At 37.0% G+C, this 13,567-nt stretch overlaps 1 protein-coding gene across 2 annotated transcripts in view; it reads left to right on the forward strand.

The window, feature by feature from the left end:
* Positions 1-13,567, forward strand: part of prkd2 (protein kinase D2) — a 67,648-nt gene that overhangs the window by 35,857 nt on the left and 18,224 nt on the right. For both annotated transcript variants that reach the window (XR_005005976.1, XM_036557447.1), the window contains exon 2: positions 8,329-8,467. Coding sequence is in view for 1 of the 2 variants with exons in the window: in XM_036557447.1 (XP_036413340.1) it covers positions 8,329-8,467 (139 nt within the window). In the remaining variant the exon portion in view is untranslated. The remainder of the gene's footprint in view (positions 1-8,328; positions 8,468-13,567) is intronic.

Raw genomic sequence — 13,567 nt, forward strand, 5'->3', positions numbered from 1 at the left:
CATGTTTTGCCGCTTATAATGGCCATACAAGCTGTATGTTTCTATCACTGCATGTAAATACCTACTTTATGAACATGGAAATGATTCCTTTGAGCATACAGTCATGTGAAGTAATAAGTACATGCATGAAATGTTTCTCATTTTTGACATATGTGCACAAATCAGTATTTGATCCTCAGTTAAACAGTATGTCTAGATAGATGTTATGTAATAGAACAAAAAACAATGGACATTTGCATTTATTTATTTATTTATTTATTTATTTTAATTAACCGAGATGTAATCTCTTGTCAGGGGTGTCACTAGAGATTTATGAATAGGGAGCCTAAGCCTTTTTGTAGAATAAACATAATAAAGACCGAAGGGCACTCAAAGCAAAAGGATTTTAGTCTAAAGCCCAAGTGAGTTAAAAGTCTGAAATGTTTTTCAACTCAAAGTTCCATAAAATGTTAGCTTATCCCCTTGTCTTTACCCAACATAAACCTAATGGTCATGGTCTAATTAATTTTATCTAGACTGCATTCGTAAGTTTTATCACCGTGGAAAACATTGAAAGTTGCAAATTTCAGCTCAAAATCTTGCCTGATAGTGGCATCCACCTTGATTTGGCATTCATCCGGAACTCAAAAAACTATACTTGCATCTGTAACTAGCATTTTCATCCATTTCATGTGCTTAGCCATAAGTGGATCATATTTTAACGATTCAGCATATTTTAACGATTCAGCAGATGACTCAGGTGAAAGCCAGATTGACCAAAAACAACAAAAAAACAAAAAAAAAAAAACATAGTATAAATATCTTCTTCACTGTTAGAGATTGTGTTCATGGTCACACTTGCTTTGCTAACTACTAACTATGGCAATTTTGGGAAAACTCTACTTAGCCAATATTCAAATCATAAACAGAACCACTTGTTTTCTTGACTACTTATGTATATTTCTGTTAATCATGCCAATCACAATTTCTCTTCATGTCGCTTTATGCAGTCATAAATGGCACTAGCATTGTGTACTTATCTGTGAACTCTTAAATCTCTTCTTTGTTCTGACCTCTAGGGCTACTGTGGACATACACGGCATCAAGCTCTCAATCAAGAGTAGGGTTGGCTTCATACCACTTTTTCATGTCCAATATGATATAGAAACTGCAACCTAGAGTGTCTGCTAATACTAATACCAGTCCTATCTCATCTTTTTCCCTCTTTTAGCCAACTAAGTAATAACTTTTACCAGCATTTTTATTGGTCAGCACAATGCAAAAATTCAAAATAAAATTTAAAGCACAACTTTGTGTACAAGTTTCAACACTTAATGCAGCCTATACAATGTTGCAATGTAGATAGACCATAACTTAACATAAAAATAATAGCATTTCCAGTATAAAATGTGCAGTGGAACACAGTATGGTAAACATGGTATCTTAAGGCACTCAGAATAGAAACTCTAGCCTGTTACACCTGATATCAAGTTAGCTGTATAAGTACCTCCACACAGCTGACATGATGGCCACGTCTCACTCAGGTTCGAGCTATTATTCACATGACACATGCTGCTCATCTGTCTTGTGACTAGGGCTGTCAATATTTGCCAAAATGATGAAAACATAGGTTCCAACCATTCAAATATCTATTTTTGTGCATTATGTCCATAAAAGGGCAAACCATGAATCGCATCCTCAGCAGCGCTCATTCACTGAGAAGGAATCAACACCAAGAACATTGCCACTACGAAAAGAAAAAAAGGTTCAAGAAAGATGTAAATCTTCGCTTTTTCACCGATTGGATTATTAAATTAAGGCATAAGACTTTTTCACCCATTTTGCTTTCCATTGATTCAGTGCTGCCAGTATGCATGTGCTCGCGACCATGATTTATCAGGGGCAACGTGAATTTGAGGAGGAACTGAATCAGATGTATTTGGGTGCATATTTTCAAGATCTGCCCTTAGGTTACGAGTTCTGAAATGGTAGGCTAACTGTAGCTTACAAAGCTTGCATAGAACTTTATCTCAGGGGTTCCATAATTTTGCTGTCTACTGACCTTTTAAGCACTGCTCCACAGTGTTTTCAAACGGGGCTTTTTACATTTATTAGGAGTGCAAATCAACTGCTGTATGGCCGAGTTGGGTTATGAATTCTCTGCCATCATTACAACATTGTTGAATTATTTACTTGTTTCAGCTGGACCTGCATACTGTATGTCATGCAGTACATTCAGTACAGTGTCCCAGGCCCATGCAATAACTCAAGAGGCAGACAACTGCGGTAGCCTAATGCTGCTTTTTTCACAATCAAATATTAATTTTCACAACCAAATGTCTATTTCTTTACATTTTGTTTATAGAATAGAATTTAGAATGTTTGTTGACAGCCCTAGTTATCACATCTCACTCAAAATTTGGTTAAGCATTTACGTAATAGTTTAGGCTAATGGATCTCATGGGGTTATCCTTTTTTTTTCCCCCAGTATCCAATCCAGTTATTTTGGCCAGTATCATATCAATACCGAGTGTCAGATCAGCACACGCTGAATAATCAGACAATCCAAGAGCATTAGAATTGTTTATTTTAATGTTAGTCAGGCTTTCTGACATTTTAGGGCTGAAGTCAGAGGGCGTAGCTATAATGGTGTGCCATACAAAATGCTTTGATTTTGTAGGTGAGTTCCTACCATTTTAGGACTTGGGCATCTTACCTTTTGTACACTGTAGGATAATGCCTTAGATAAGTGGAACCATATTTCTCTAATATGACAGATGTTATATACATGAATTGTGGAAAGGGATGGCAGTATAAAAATCCTACATTTGAATGGGTACTCACTGAACTGCTATTGAGTCCTCCGCAAATAGGAAAAAAACTTTTATGCATTGCCTGTGCATTGTGGGCCCTGGCTTACAGATCCAGCCTTTCAGACATTGTCTATCAAACACTGCTCTCACAGGACTAGGTTTTAGGCTTTGAAGGCTGACAATAGCTGACAATTAGTAGACAATTAGCAGTAGTTTATTTAGGGGATATGGCTTGCCATAATTGAAAAAAGTATGATATACTTTGGTGTTTACCAGTCAGACATTTTATGTACGATTCTCAGGGAAAATTGTAATGATATTGAAGACTTTTTTTTTTCAATTATGGCAAGCCATATCCCCTAAATAAACTGCTGCTAATTGTCTACTAACTGTCAATCTTTTAATGTTTTTGGTTGCGGGAAGCTGTACCTCAGAGCCCAGAAATATTTCACATTCCTGCTGCCTGTGTCATCTCTTCAACACTGTGATGTCATATAGACTAAAAATAGTCTAGGGCACTAACACACTTGTTCCATCAAGCACAAACACAAAGGTCAGGAAAATTCCCATGTCAAGCCAAGTGGTTGTCTAGTGCTAATGAGCAAAAACCTGCTGACATCTTTACGCTGTTGTTGCCATGGTAGCATGTCATTAAATTTCTCAGCCAAAGCCGCAGGAAGCTTTTTTTGCGTTTATATTCACACATTGAGGGGTTTTTTTTTTTACTATTGGTACATAATCTTTTCTAAGCTGTTGAATGGGACAGTCACAAGCAAAGCCGGTTTAACAGTTTACCATGGTTATTTTCTTGGTGATTAAAACATCATGGGCATTGCAAATGGGCAGAGAAGGTATCCTGTTTGTGGGTGGGTTGGTCTTGTGTGTAAACACTTTGCAGAAATACATAATTAAAATTTAGAGAAAAGCAAAGCCCGTTTAACAGTTTATCATGGCTATTATATTTGTGATTGAAACGTCATGGACATTGCAAATGGACAGAGAAGGTGTTCCTTTAATGGGTGATCTGAAGCTTGCAAATTTGCATTCTTTTTACATTTCTTTGAAGGTCTTTGAAGGTTAATGTTACAAAAACAGATTTCATTATAGAAAACCACATGAAAGTGGTATATTCTTTTCTTTGTATATTGCAGTTTTACAGTGAATTGTTAAAACCCAACTGGAATAGCCTGTTTGCAAAACAGGTTTCCTCTTCTTCTGTGATGCTTACAAAAATGATTTGGAGAATGTTAAGACGGCTGAACATGGCTTTATACCGACAGATACTATGTTTATCATTCAGATTGCAAACAAATCACTAAGCCGATTTGTAGAGAATGTAGATTGTAATAGATACTTTCTAAATTGAGTAAAAGGTTTTAGTCAAGTAATTTTGGCAGCTGTAATTTTGTAAGCTCAAGTATGGATGTTTAATTGTAAAACTGGTAATTGTTACATGTATTAAGCCCCCTGTAATAGTTTTCTTTGGATGCATAATTTACAGCAAAGTATCAGAAGTTTCGGACCTCATAGCAAATTAGGGTTACAAAGATCGGATTAGCTTGGAAGCACTCTGCTAATTTTGCTAGCTAAAACATAAAACTACCTCTGAGTTTGTTATAAAGCTATGCTTTTCAATAGCAACCTTGGTGCCTTCACCAACCAACAGCACTTTCTGTGTATTCTTGTACTAACCACTAATAATTGATTTATCCACAAGTGTAGTCTTTTGTTGCTATACACATTTCAGAAGCTTTGTAAAAATCTTGGTAGCACTTTATTTTATGGTACAGTAAGTACCTAGTATTTAATAGGTACATTTTCTGAAACATACTTTGCACATACATAGTAGTTCAGTAGTTCTTACTCAGTAATTAATGGAAAACACATAGTATTACATGTACTTTGCAAGTTTGATATATAACTACAGTAACTAATATGAGAAAGACGAGGTATAATTAAGCTTTTAATGCTAAAAGTTGCATAGTAATGGTAAGTACTATTAAACTGCTTCAAGAGATACATGTCCATGTGATAGAGATTAGATAACAATGGTGTAAAATTGCAGAGTACCTACCACTTTGTGGCTAATAAGCATCTTTTTTCCAGTATAGTCATTAGTTCCATATTTATTGGTACATTTACTGGCAAGTGCTTGCTAATTTTATGGCAACAGGACCATAAAATAAATTGTAACTTTATTTATTTGTTTTCTTGTATTTGTGGTATGCTGAGCCTAACCATACATAGTGTTCATATCCACACATAGAGGTATTGATCAGATATAAGTTATCTAATAATGGTAAAAGGTATGTGATGTGTATTGTAGTGTAAAACATAGATGAATGAAGCAAAATAATAATGTGATATATATATATATATATATATATATATATATATATATATATATATATATATATATATTACAAGCTAACTAGTGGAACAAGACTTTCAGTACAGAGAATATACACACCATCACAAGACTCTTGAAAATGTGGAATGTGGAGTTCACTATGGCTGTGTCCAAAACTGAAGCCTGCTGTCTTGATGCCTTGCGGCCTATGCTGTCTCATAAGTTAGTACCTTAGAAGGCAGCATTGTCTGAGTCAGTGCTGTTTTCTACATTTTTTTTCTAAACTCATCTGTGTGAACACAAAGGATTATGGGATACATAAGGCAGCGAAGGATACATCTATGCTACCTTCAAAAAGGAGAAATCTTATCAGGCAGTGTTTATACAAAAGTTTGATTTGGATTTGCCTTGCTGCCTCAGAATACTGTATGAGTAGGCAGCATTTGTGACGTTATAAACAGCCACCATCAAGCTGTGCTCAGCGGCACTCAGTCATTCATCACCAACAGCCGATCCAGTGCAATCCATTACTCCAGTCCACTTCTTCTAGGTTTTTCAGTGTCTTGTCGCTGTGCGCGGGACGGTATAACATGCATCATACGTTTGTTTCTCTGCTGTGCGTTTTTGTGTTTTTATGCTTTTGCCCATCACTGTTTTGTAGATGTTTTGTGTATAGCAAGTCTGACTCTGAGTGTGACTGTAAGTGTGTGTGTGTGTGTGTGTGTGTGTGTGTGTGTGTGTGTGTGTGTCTTTAGTAATCAGAGACAGAGGGAAGTTTCTGTCTCTTTTGTTTCTTGTTTTCTTTGTGAAAATTAGTCTGCTATGGTTATATTCCACAAAGTTTGGTGGAATTTTATTTGTTATTTTGTCTATAGGTCAGACCGGAACATTAAAATCCAGATAGGTGTGCTCTATAGTTCACTGCCTTAGTACAATACGTTTCCATTTTTGCTTTAATCCTTTGTGGTGTTTTTGCTACATTCTTCCATATTTCACTCTACAATCTAGACAGCACTTACCATTGCTGTTCTTTACCCTAGATCAGATCCGTAGCATGGATATGTGTGGATATGTGAACATTATATATGGGTTGCTCTGCATTACCACAAGGAAACAAAGAGCTCCTGTGTAAATACTATGTACAAAGTTACACAGGATAGAGAGGCAAACATGACATAGTGAACATGTGTTAATAATCTCTCTAATACACACCAGATGTGCCTGAAGAATGTATCACACAAACACAGTACATTATGTAGCCATGTACAGATGGCAAACTGTTGTTTTCGCTCTTTGTTCTTCTGCTGTGACATAAGTAAGTTCAAGTTCTCATTTAAGTTGTGAGTGGTCTTGGGGCCATTGATATGCATTAGCCAACTGAAGGTCAGTCGGAAGAGAAGGTAATCGAACATAATAGAAAAGAGAGGGCGGAGGGCCTCCATAATTCATCAGAGTCATAATAGGTGCAGAAGCCCTAGAAAGACTGGGCAAGAAATCTGATACTTGGAACACAAAGCACTCTTAGAAATGTTGTGCTGTGTCTAGTTAAAGCTTCTGGACATAGAGATATGATCTCCCCAGATTCTATTGTTGTTTGCCCTTGCTGAAAGCTTGCATAGGAAGATAAACTTTTAGGGATGCATGAATGTGTGTGTGTGTGTGTGTGTGTGTGTGTATGTACATATATGCCATGTACACTATATTGCCAAAAGTATTTACTCACCCATCCAAATCATTGAATTCAGGTGTTCCAATCACTTCCATGGTCACAGGTGTATAAAACCAAGCACCTAGGCATGCAGACTGCTTCTACAAACATTTGTGAAAGAATGAGTCACTCTCAGGAGCTCAGTGAATTCCAGCGTGGTACCGTGATAGGATGCCACCTGTGCAGCAAGTCCAGTCATGAAATTTCCTCACTACTAAATATTCCACAGTCAACTGTCAGTGGTATTATAACAAAGTGGAAGTGATTGGGAACGACAGCAACTCAGCCACGAAGTGGTAGGCCACGTAAAATGACAGAGCGGGGTCAGCAGATGCTGAGGCGCATAGTGCGCAGAGGTCGCCAACTTTCTGCAGAGTCAATCGCTACAGACCTCCAAACTTCATGTGGCCTTCAGATTAGCTCAAGAGCAGTGCGTAGAGAGCTTCATGGAATGGGTTTCCATGGCCGAGTAGCTGCATCCAAGCCTTACATCACCACGCGCAATGCAAAGCGTCAAATGCAGTGGTGTAAAGCATGCTGCCACTGGACTCTAGAGCAGTGGAGATGTGTTCTCTGGAGTGACGAATCACGCTTCTCCGTCTGGCAATCCGATGGACGAGTCTGGGTTTAGCATACCAAGAGATTTTGGACAATTTCATGCTCCCAACTTTGTGGGAACAGTTTGGGGACGGCCCCTTCCTGTTCCAACATGACTGTGCACCAGTGCACAAAGCAAGGTCCCTAAAGACATGGATGAGCGAGTTTCTTGCTTTTCTTGCTGAAATGTTAGTTGATGTTGGTGAGCTTGCAAATGTTTGTTTACTGAAGGAGGCTCACATCTGAAGCTCTCAGGGCATGCAATCTATGCATGATTTGCTTTGTGGCTCATGTATCTCCTACTAGCAGAGCATCCAACAGCTGTCAGCTTGAACGCAAGGCAGTCAACTGGATCAGTTACAGTACAGAAACACCCTACTGGAATTCCCCCTGAAAATGCTGAATAAATCTGTTGAATTTGTTTGGAGTAATTTTATACTTGTGTCATGGGTTTTTCAAGTATTTAGGACCAGAATATTACGTCCGTTGGATACGATAACTTAACAAAACTTTTGAGCTTTCACATGCTAAGGAGTTAGAATATATCTCTAGAAAACAGGTTTCAGTGCATTAGAAAAAAAAATTCTCATCTCATTGACCCACAGCAGTGAGACACTAAGGATCAGTGGTAGAGAATTATGAATAAATCAGAGGATTTGAGAGTCAGAGGATTTGTTTCTGGGTAGTAATTTAAAGAAGCATGCAGGTGTTGACATGTTAATGACTAACCCCCCCCCCATCTCTCTCTCTCTCTCTCTCTCTCTCTCTCTCTCTCTCTCTCTCTCTCTCTCTCTCTCTCTCTCTCTCATAAACTTTCTTTCTTTCTTTCTTTCTTTCTTTTACTTCTTTCTTTCTCTCCCCTTTCTCTCCACCCCCTGCAGTTTCCTGAATGTGGCTTCTATGGGATCTATGACAAAATCCTTCTTTTCAAGCATGACACAAGCAGCAATAACATCCTGCAATTGGTCAAAGCTGCAACTGATATCCAGGAGGGAGATTTGGTGGAGGTGGTGCTGTCTGGTAAGAACCTTTGCCATTTTATTTTCTTTCCATACCCACCCTTGTCCATGGAAAGCACACAGAAAAAGAGATTAGGATAATCTCATAATGCTTACAGATCCAATGATATTACAATGGGCAAAGATACAATAAATATTTTAAGTTTGTATCAAATGAAAGGAGCATCTAATTTATTCAAGCAAAGGGGGGGTGGGATTTAAATTTCAAATCAAATCATGTTTGTCACATCACATTTACACAGGTGCAAGGTGAGTGAAAACATCTTGTAGAATTAAAATACATACACATATATATAGTGTGTGTGTGTGTGTGTGTGTGTATATATATATATATATATATATATATATATTTATATATATATATATATATATATATATATATATATATATATATACATATATATATATTTGTATATTTTTGATTTAAGAAATGACTGTGAAAGATATAAGGAATTCATCTCTCCTATGATGGGCTCCTTTAAAATTTTAAATAGTTCAATACATTTGAGAGATGTTTTGAGGCTTAAAGTTAAATTGTCTAAGTGGTGTGACGCCACAAAACATGTTCCAAAAAATTAAAGAGTGACATTCTTCTGAAAAAACTGTATTAAATAGTTTATCATTATTATGACATTAAAACGAATAAAGATGGTGAAATATTTTTTTTTAACATTATTATTATTAAAGGAATTTTACATTTAAGAAAGCAATTTTAAATTTCTTTTTTTCATGTTTTTTCCATTCGATTTAATTAGGATGGAACTAAATTTGGCAAGAGCTTGATAGCTAGCGGTCTGCCTTACCTGTGTGAATAAAATGATATGTTAGCTACCCCACTAACATCAAGACTCACAGTGTTGCCCCACACTGTGGCACAAAAGAAATTTCTCCACCATGTCCACAAATATGCCAACTCATAGCAGGAGCTTGTGCGACCTCTGTTTGAAATGACTGTTAGACAGCTTGTTCTCCATTTTGCACTTTTTAGTCACCGTACTGTGTCTGAGAAGAGCAAAGTGGTCTGTTTTTCTGCATTTTTGTATGTGGTAATAAAATCCAATACACAGCAGTGTGACCTCTCTCTGATCATAATTTTGTGAACTCAAAAAAACACTGTTTATGGCGGTGTCATCAAAATGGCTGTTACTATGATTCCGCTTCACATATTTTGTTTTGGAGGAGTGAGGCAAGCTCAGTCAGTATAAACAAATAAGCATGGTACCTTCCAACCAGAGAAATCAAATAATCAAAATCATGTTCACTTCAAAGATTTAAAAAAAAAAAAAAGAAAACAGATCAAATCTCCTTATCCAGTATATATCACCATTTTGAGTTTGTCTCTGTACAAGCATTATTCTTCATGGCAGGTGTGTCAGTTGGATCGGTGTTCTTTTTTGCACGAAGGTAAGTTCAGGAGCGTGATGTGTTCAGACTGATATAAATATAGGTCACATTTGAAAAGATAATGCAAACCTCTAAGAAGCTCAATTAACGTAACTAAATAACATAAATAACTAAACAACAAAATCCGATTTTGGCAGGAAGTTGGATATGGGCCACTTTTTCCTGCAATCTGAACGTAGATTTTAAGAAACTTAAGACCTTCCTTTTTTATTCAGGCCATTTATTACTTAAAGTTACTTTTATTTTAGTTTGTCATTTAATTTATTTTTACCTTTGAAATTGTTAGATGGGAAACTTTTTACTCACCCACATGTACTCTGTTGAGGAAGAAACTAGCATGAACCCACAGCAGCAGGATGTGGCAGCTGGAGTGATGACTGATTATCAATTAAATACTCATTGCTCATGTATGAAAGTAAATTAAATAAATTATTTCTGTGTAGGAATTAGCAGATAGATCTGAAAAGTGCCTTTGTTCATCAGCTTAATCTTTCACTAAACTTATGAGAGAACACCAAGTCTGCGCCTCCCCCCCTCACAAAAAACACAGGTGCCACAATTGTTAGCACCCATGTGTTCAACATCACAGATTTATCACCATATTTTGTAATGGGAATAATGTCTTTTTTTAAATTTGTATAATTTTTTTAAAGCTAAATCCACTTCTGACATGTGTTGCCAAAAAGCTCTCATTTTTTTTCTCAGCTGATCATAGAAAAATTCTCAGTGAGTGCCAGCAGAAAGTTCTGACAGGCCTTCCAAACGGTTTGTTGGCATGAGTTGATGTCACATTGTAATTTTGGAGACAGGACCTACTTCTGGAGTTGTTAAAATTGAAAAATGTTAATCAGAATATGTAGGAATTAGATTGTGTTTAAATTAAATTCTAAGAATGTCAATAATTGTGGCATATGTGTTTTTTTGTGAGTAATGTTAATACATGCATTTGTTTTGATTGTACCTCATATTTTCAGTGGAGGACCAATAAATCAGTGTATATATAAATTATGTTTTACATTTCACCACTCATTTGTTGTAATTTGCACTTGGGGTGGGCTGCTCATCCCTAAAAACAGTGATAACAAACTATCTATTTAGTTTATCAGTGTAAATAACTACAACCCCAATTCCAAAAAAGTTGGGAAGCTGTGTAAAATGTAAATAAAAACAGAATGCAGTGATTTGCAAATCTCATAGACCCACATTTTATTCTCAATAGAACATAGAACACATGTCAGATGTTGAAAGTGAGATATTTTACCATTTCATGAAAAACATGAACTCTTTTAGAAAATGATGGCAGCAACGCATCTCAGAAAAGCTGGGACAGGGCTGTGTCTACCATTGTGTAGCATCCTCTCTTCTTTTAACATTTGTCTGTAAATGTCTGGGAAGTGAGGAGACCAGTTGCTGGAGTTTTGGGAGAGGAATGTTGTCCCATTCTTGTCTGATGTAGGATTCTAGCTGATCAACAGTCATGGGTCGTCTTTGCTGGATTTTTTGTTTCATCATGTGCCAAATGTTTTCTACTGGTGATAGGTCTGGACTGCATGCAGGCCTGTGCAGCACCCAGACTCCTCTTCTGCGAAGCCATGCTGTTGTGATGGATGCAGTATGTGGTTAAGCATTGTCTTGCTGAAATATGCAAGGCCTTCCCTGAAAGACCACTGTCTGGATGGCAGCATATGTTGCCAAAAGCTGTATATTTCCTTCAGCATTAATGGTGCCTTGACAGATGTGCAAGACACCCATGTCATGTGCACTAATGCTCCCCCATGCCATCATGGATGCTGGCTTTTGAACTATGTGCTAATAACAAGCTGGGAGGTCTTTACTCTAGAGGATGCAGTGTCCATTATTTCCAAAAAGAATTTCAAATTTTGATTAATCTGACCACGGAACACTTTTACGCTTTGCCTCAGTCCATTTTAAATGAGCTTGGGCCCAGAGAAGTTGGTGGCATTTCTGGATCCTGTTTATATATGGTTTCTTCTTTGCATGATACAGCTTTCACTTGCATGTATGGATTGCACAGCAAGCTGTGTCCACAGACAATGATTTCTGGAAGTGTTCCTGAGCCCACGCAATGATTTCCAGTACAGAATCATGTCTGTTTTCAAGGCAGTGCCTCCTGAGGGCCCGACGATCACGAGCATCCAATATTGATCGTTGGCCTTGACCCTCGTGTACAGGGATTTCTCCAGATTCTCTGATTTTTTTGATGATATTATGTACTGTAGATGGTGGAATAACGAAAGTCTTCGCAGTTTTACATGAACATTTTTTCTGAAATTGTTCCACAATTTTTAGATGCAGTTTTTCGCAGTTTGGTGAACCTCTGCCCATTTTTGCTTCTGACAGACTCTGCGTCTCTAAAGTGCTCTTTTTATACCCAGTCATGTGAGTTAGTTGCAAATTGTTCCTCCTGCTGTTTTTTATTAGTACCACTTACTTTTCCTTCCTTGTTGCCCCTGTCCCAACTTTTTTGAGATGCACTGCTGCCATCAAGTTCTAAATGAGTTAATATTTTTCATGAAATGGTAAAATGTCTCACTTTCAACACCTGATATGTGTTCTATGTTCTGTTGTGAATAAAATATTGGTCTGTGAGATTTGCAAATCATTGCATTCTGTTTTTAGATTTTTTACATTTTACACAGCGTCCCAACTTTTTTGGAATTGGGGTTGTATTTAAAAATAAATAGTAACTGGTAATAACTGAAATTAAATGGTAATAACTAAAATTAGTACAAAGTAGTAAAAAATAGTGACTGTTTTATTGCAGAGTTTCTGTTCAGCATTTCTTGTCTCACCATTTGTTGCATAGCTAACAAGGAGTCAAAAGGACATTAACACTTTGTTTAGTGGGATTTAATACTGTGCAAATGGGTAGAGTAGTTTTACTCATATGGTGTATTAATTTTTCCACTTTCTGCGTAGTTGTAGTACTGAACATGTCTCATGTGATGAAGACTGCAACAGGAAATGCATCTTATACGGGAAGCTCTGGTGGATCAAAAAAAGCCAGTGGATTACATTTGTGTATATTTGGGCACACAATTTTATGTATGTGTACTTCTCACATCTTGAAAGTTTTTTTCAGTGGTAATTTGTTTGTGAGTCTGTTGTAATGTACACACATGCACACACAGATAATCGCATTACAGTGTGCTATTATGTGTTTTAAAATGTCTTTGAAATTTACAGTAGAATTAGGAGTGGGATGGTCCCAACTTTGGCACTGCTCTGAAGTTTTAGCTCTTAAAAATGTGAGCATTTTTAGTGATGACATGCACGAGTACATATATGTTGTATAGTTTTCTACATGCACTAAAACTGACATGCTTACATACCCCATGTAATCATACAACATAAAATCTATGTCAAACAAATTGTCCTATGTGTACTCTTGCATTGCCCAAGTCACTCCTCACAAGATGTGTCCACTCAAAACGCTCTGATCAAATGCAGCAATGACACAATCACATGAAGGCCTACAGATCTCTTCATAAATCAACAATAAAGTAGGCTACAATGTGAGATTGCCCCACAGTCATAATACATAGAATCCATTGTTATATGCAAGAAGGAAGAATGTAGCTTTAGTACATTGCAATGGTGAACACACCCACGCACACACACACTAAGCTACGTGCTGTACAAAGACATGAATGAAGAGCCTCATGCGCATGCACAC

This window comes from Colossoma macropomum, unplaced genomic scaffold (assembly GCF_904425465.1).
Source record: "Colossoma macropomum unplaced genomic scaffold, Colossoma_macropomum, whole genome shotgun sequence".
Classification (NCBI taxonomy): domain Eukaryota; kingdom Metazoa; phylum Chordata; class Actinopteri; order Characiformes; family Serrasalmidae; genus Colossoma; species Colossoma macropomum.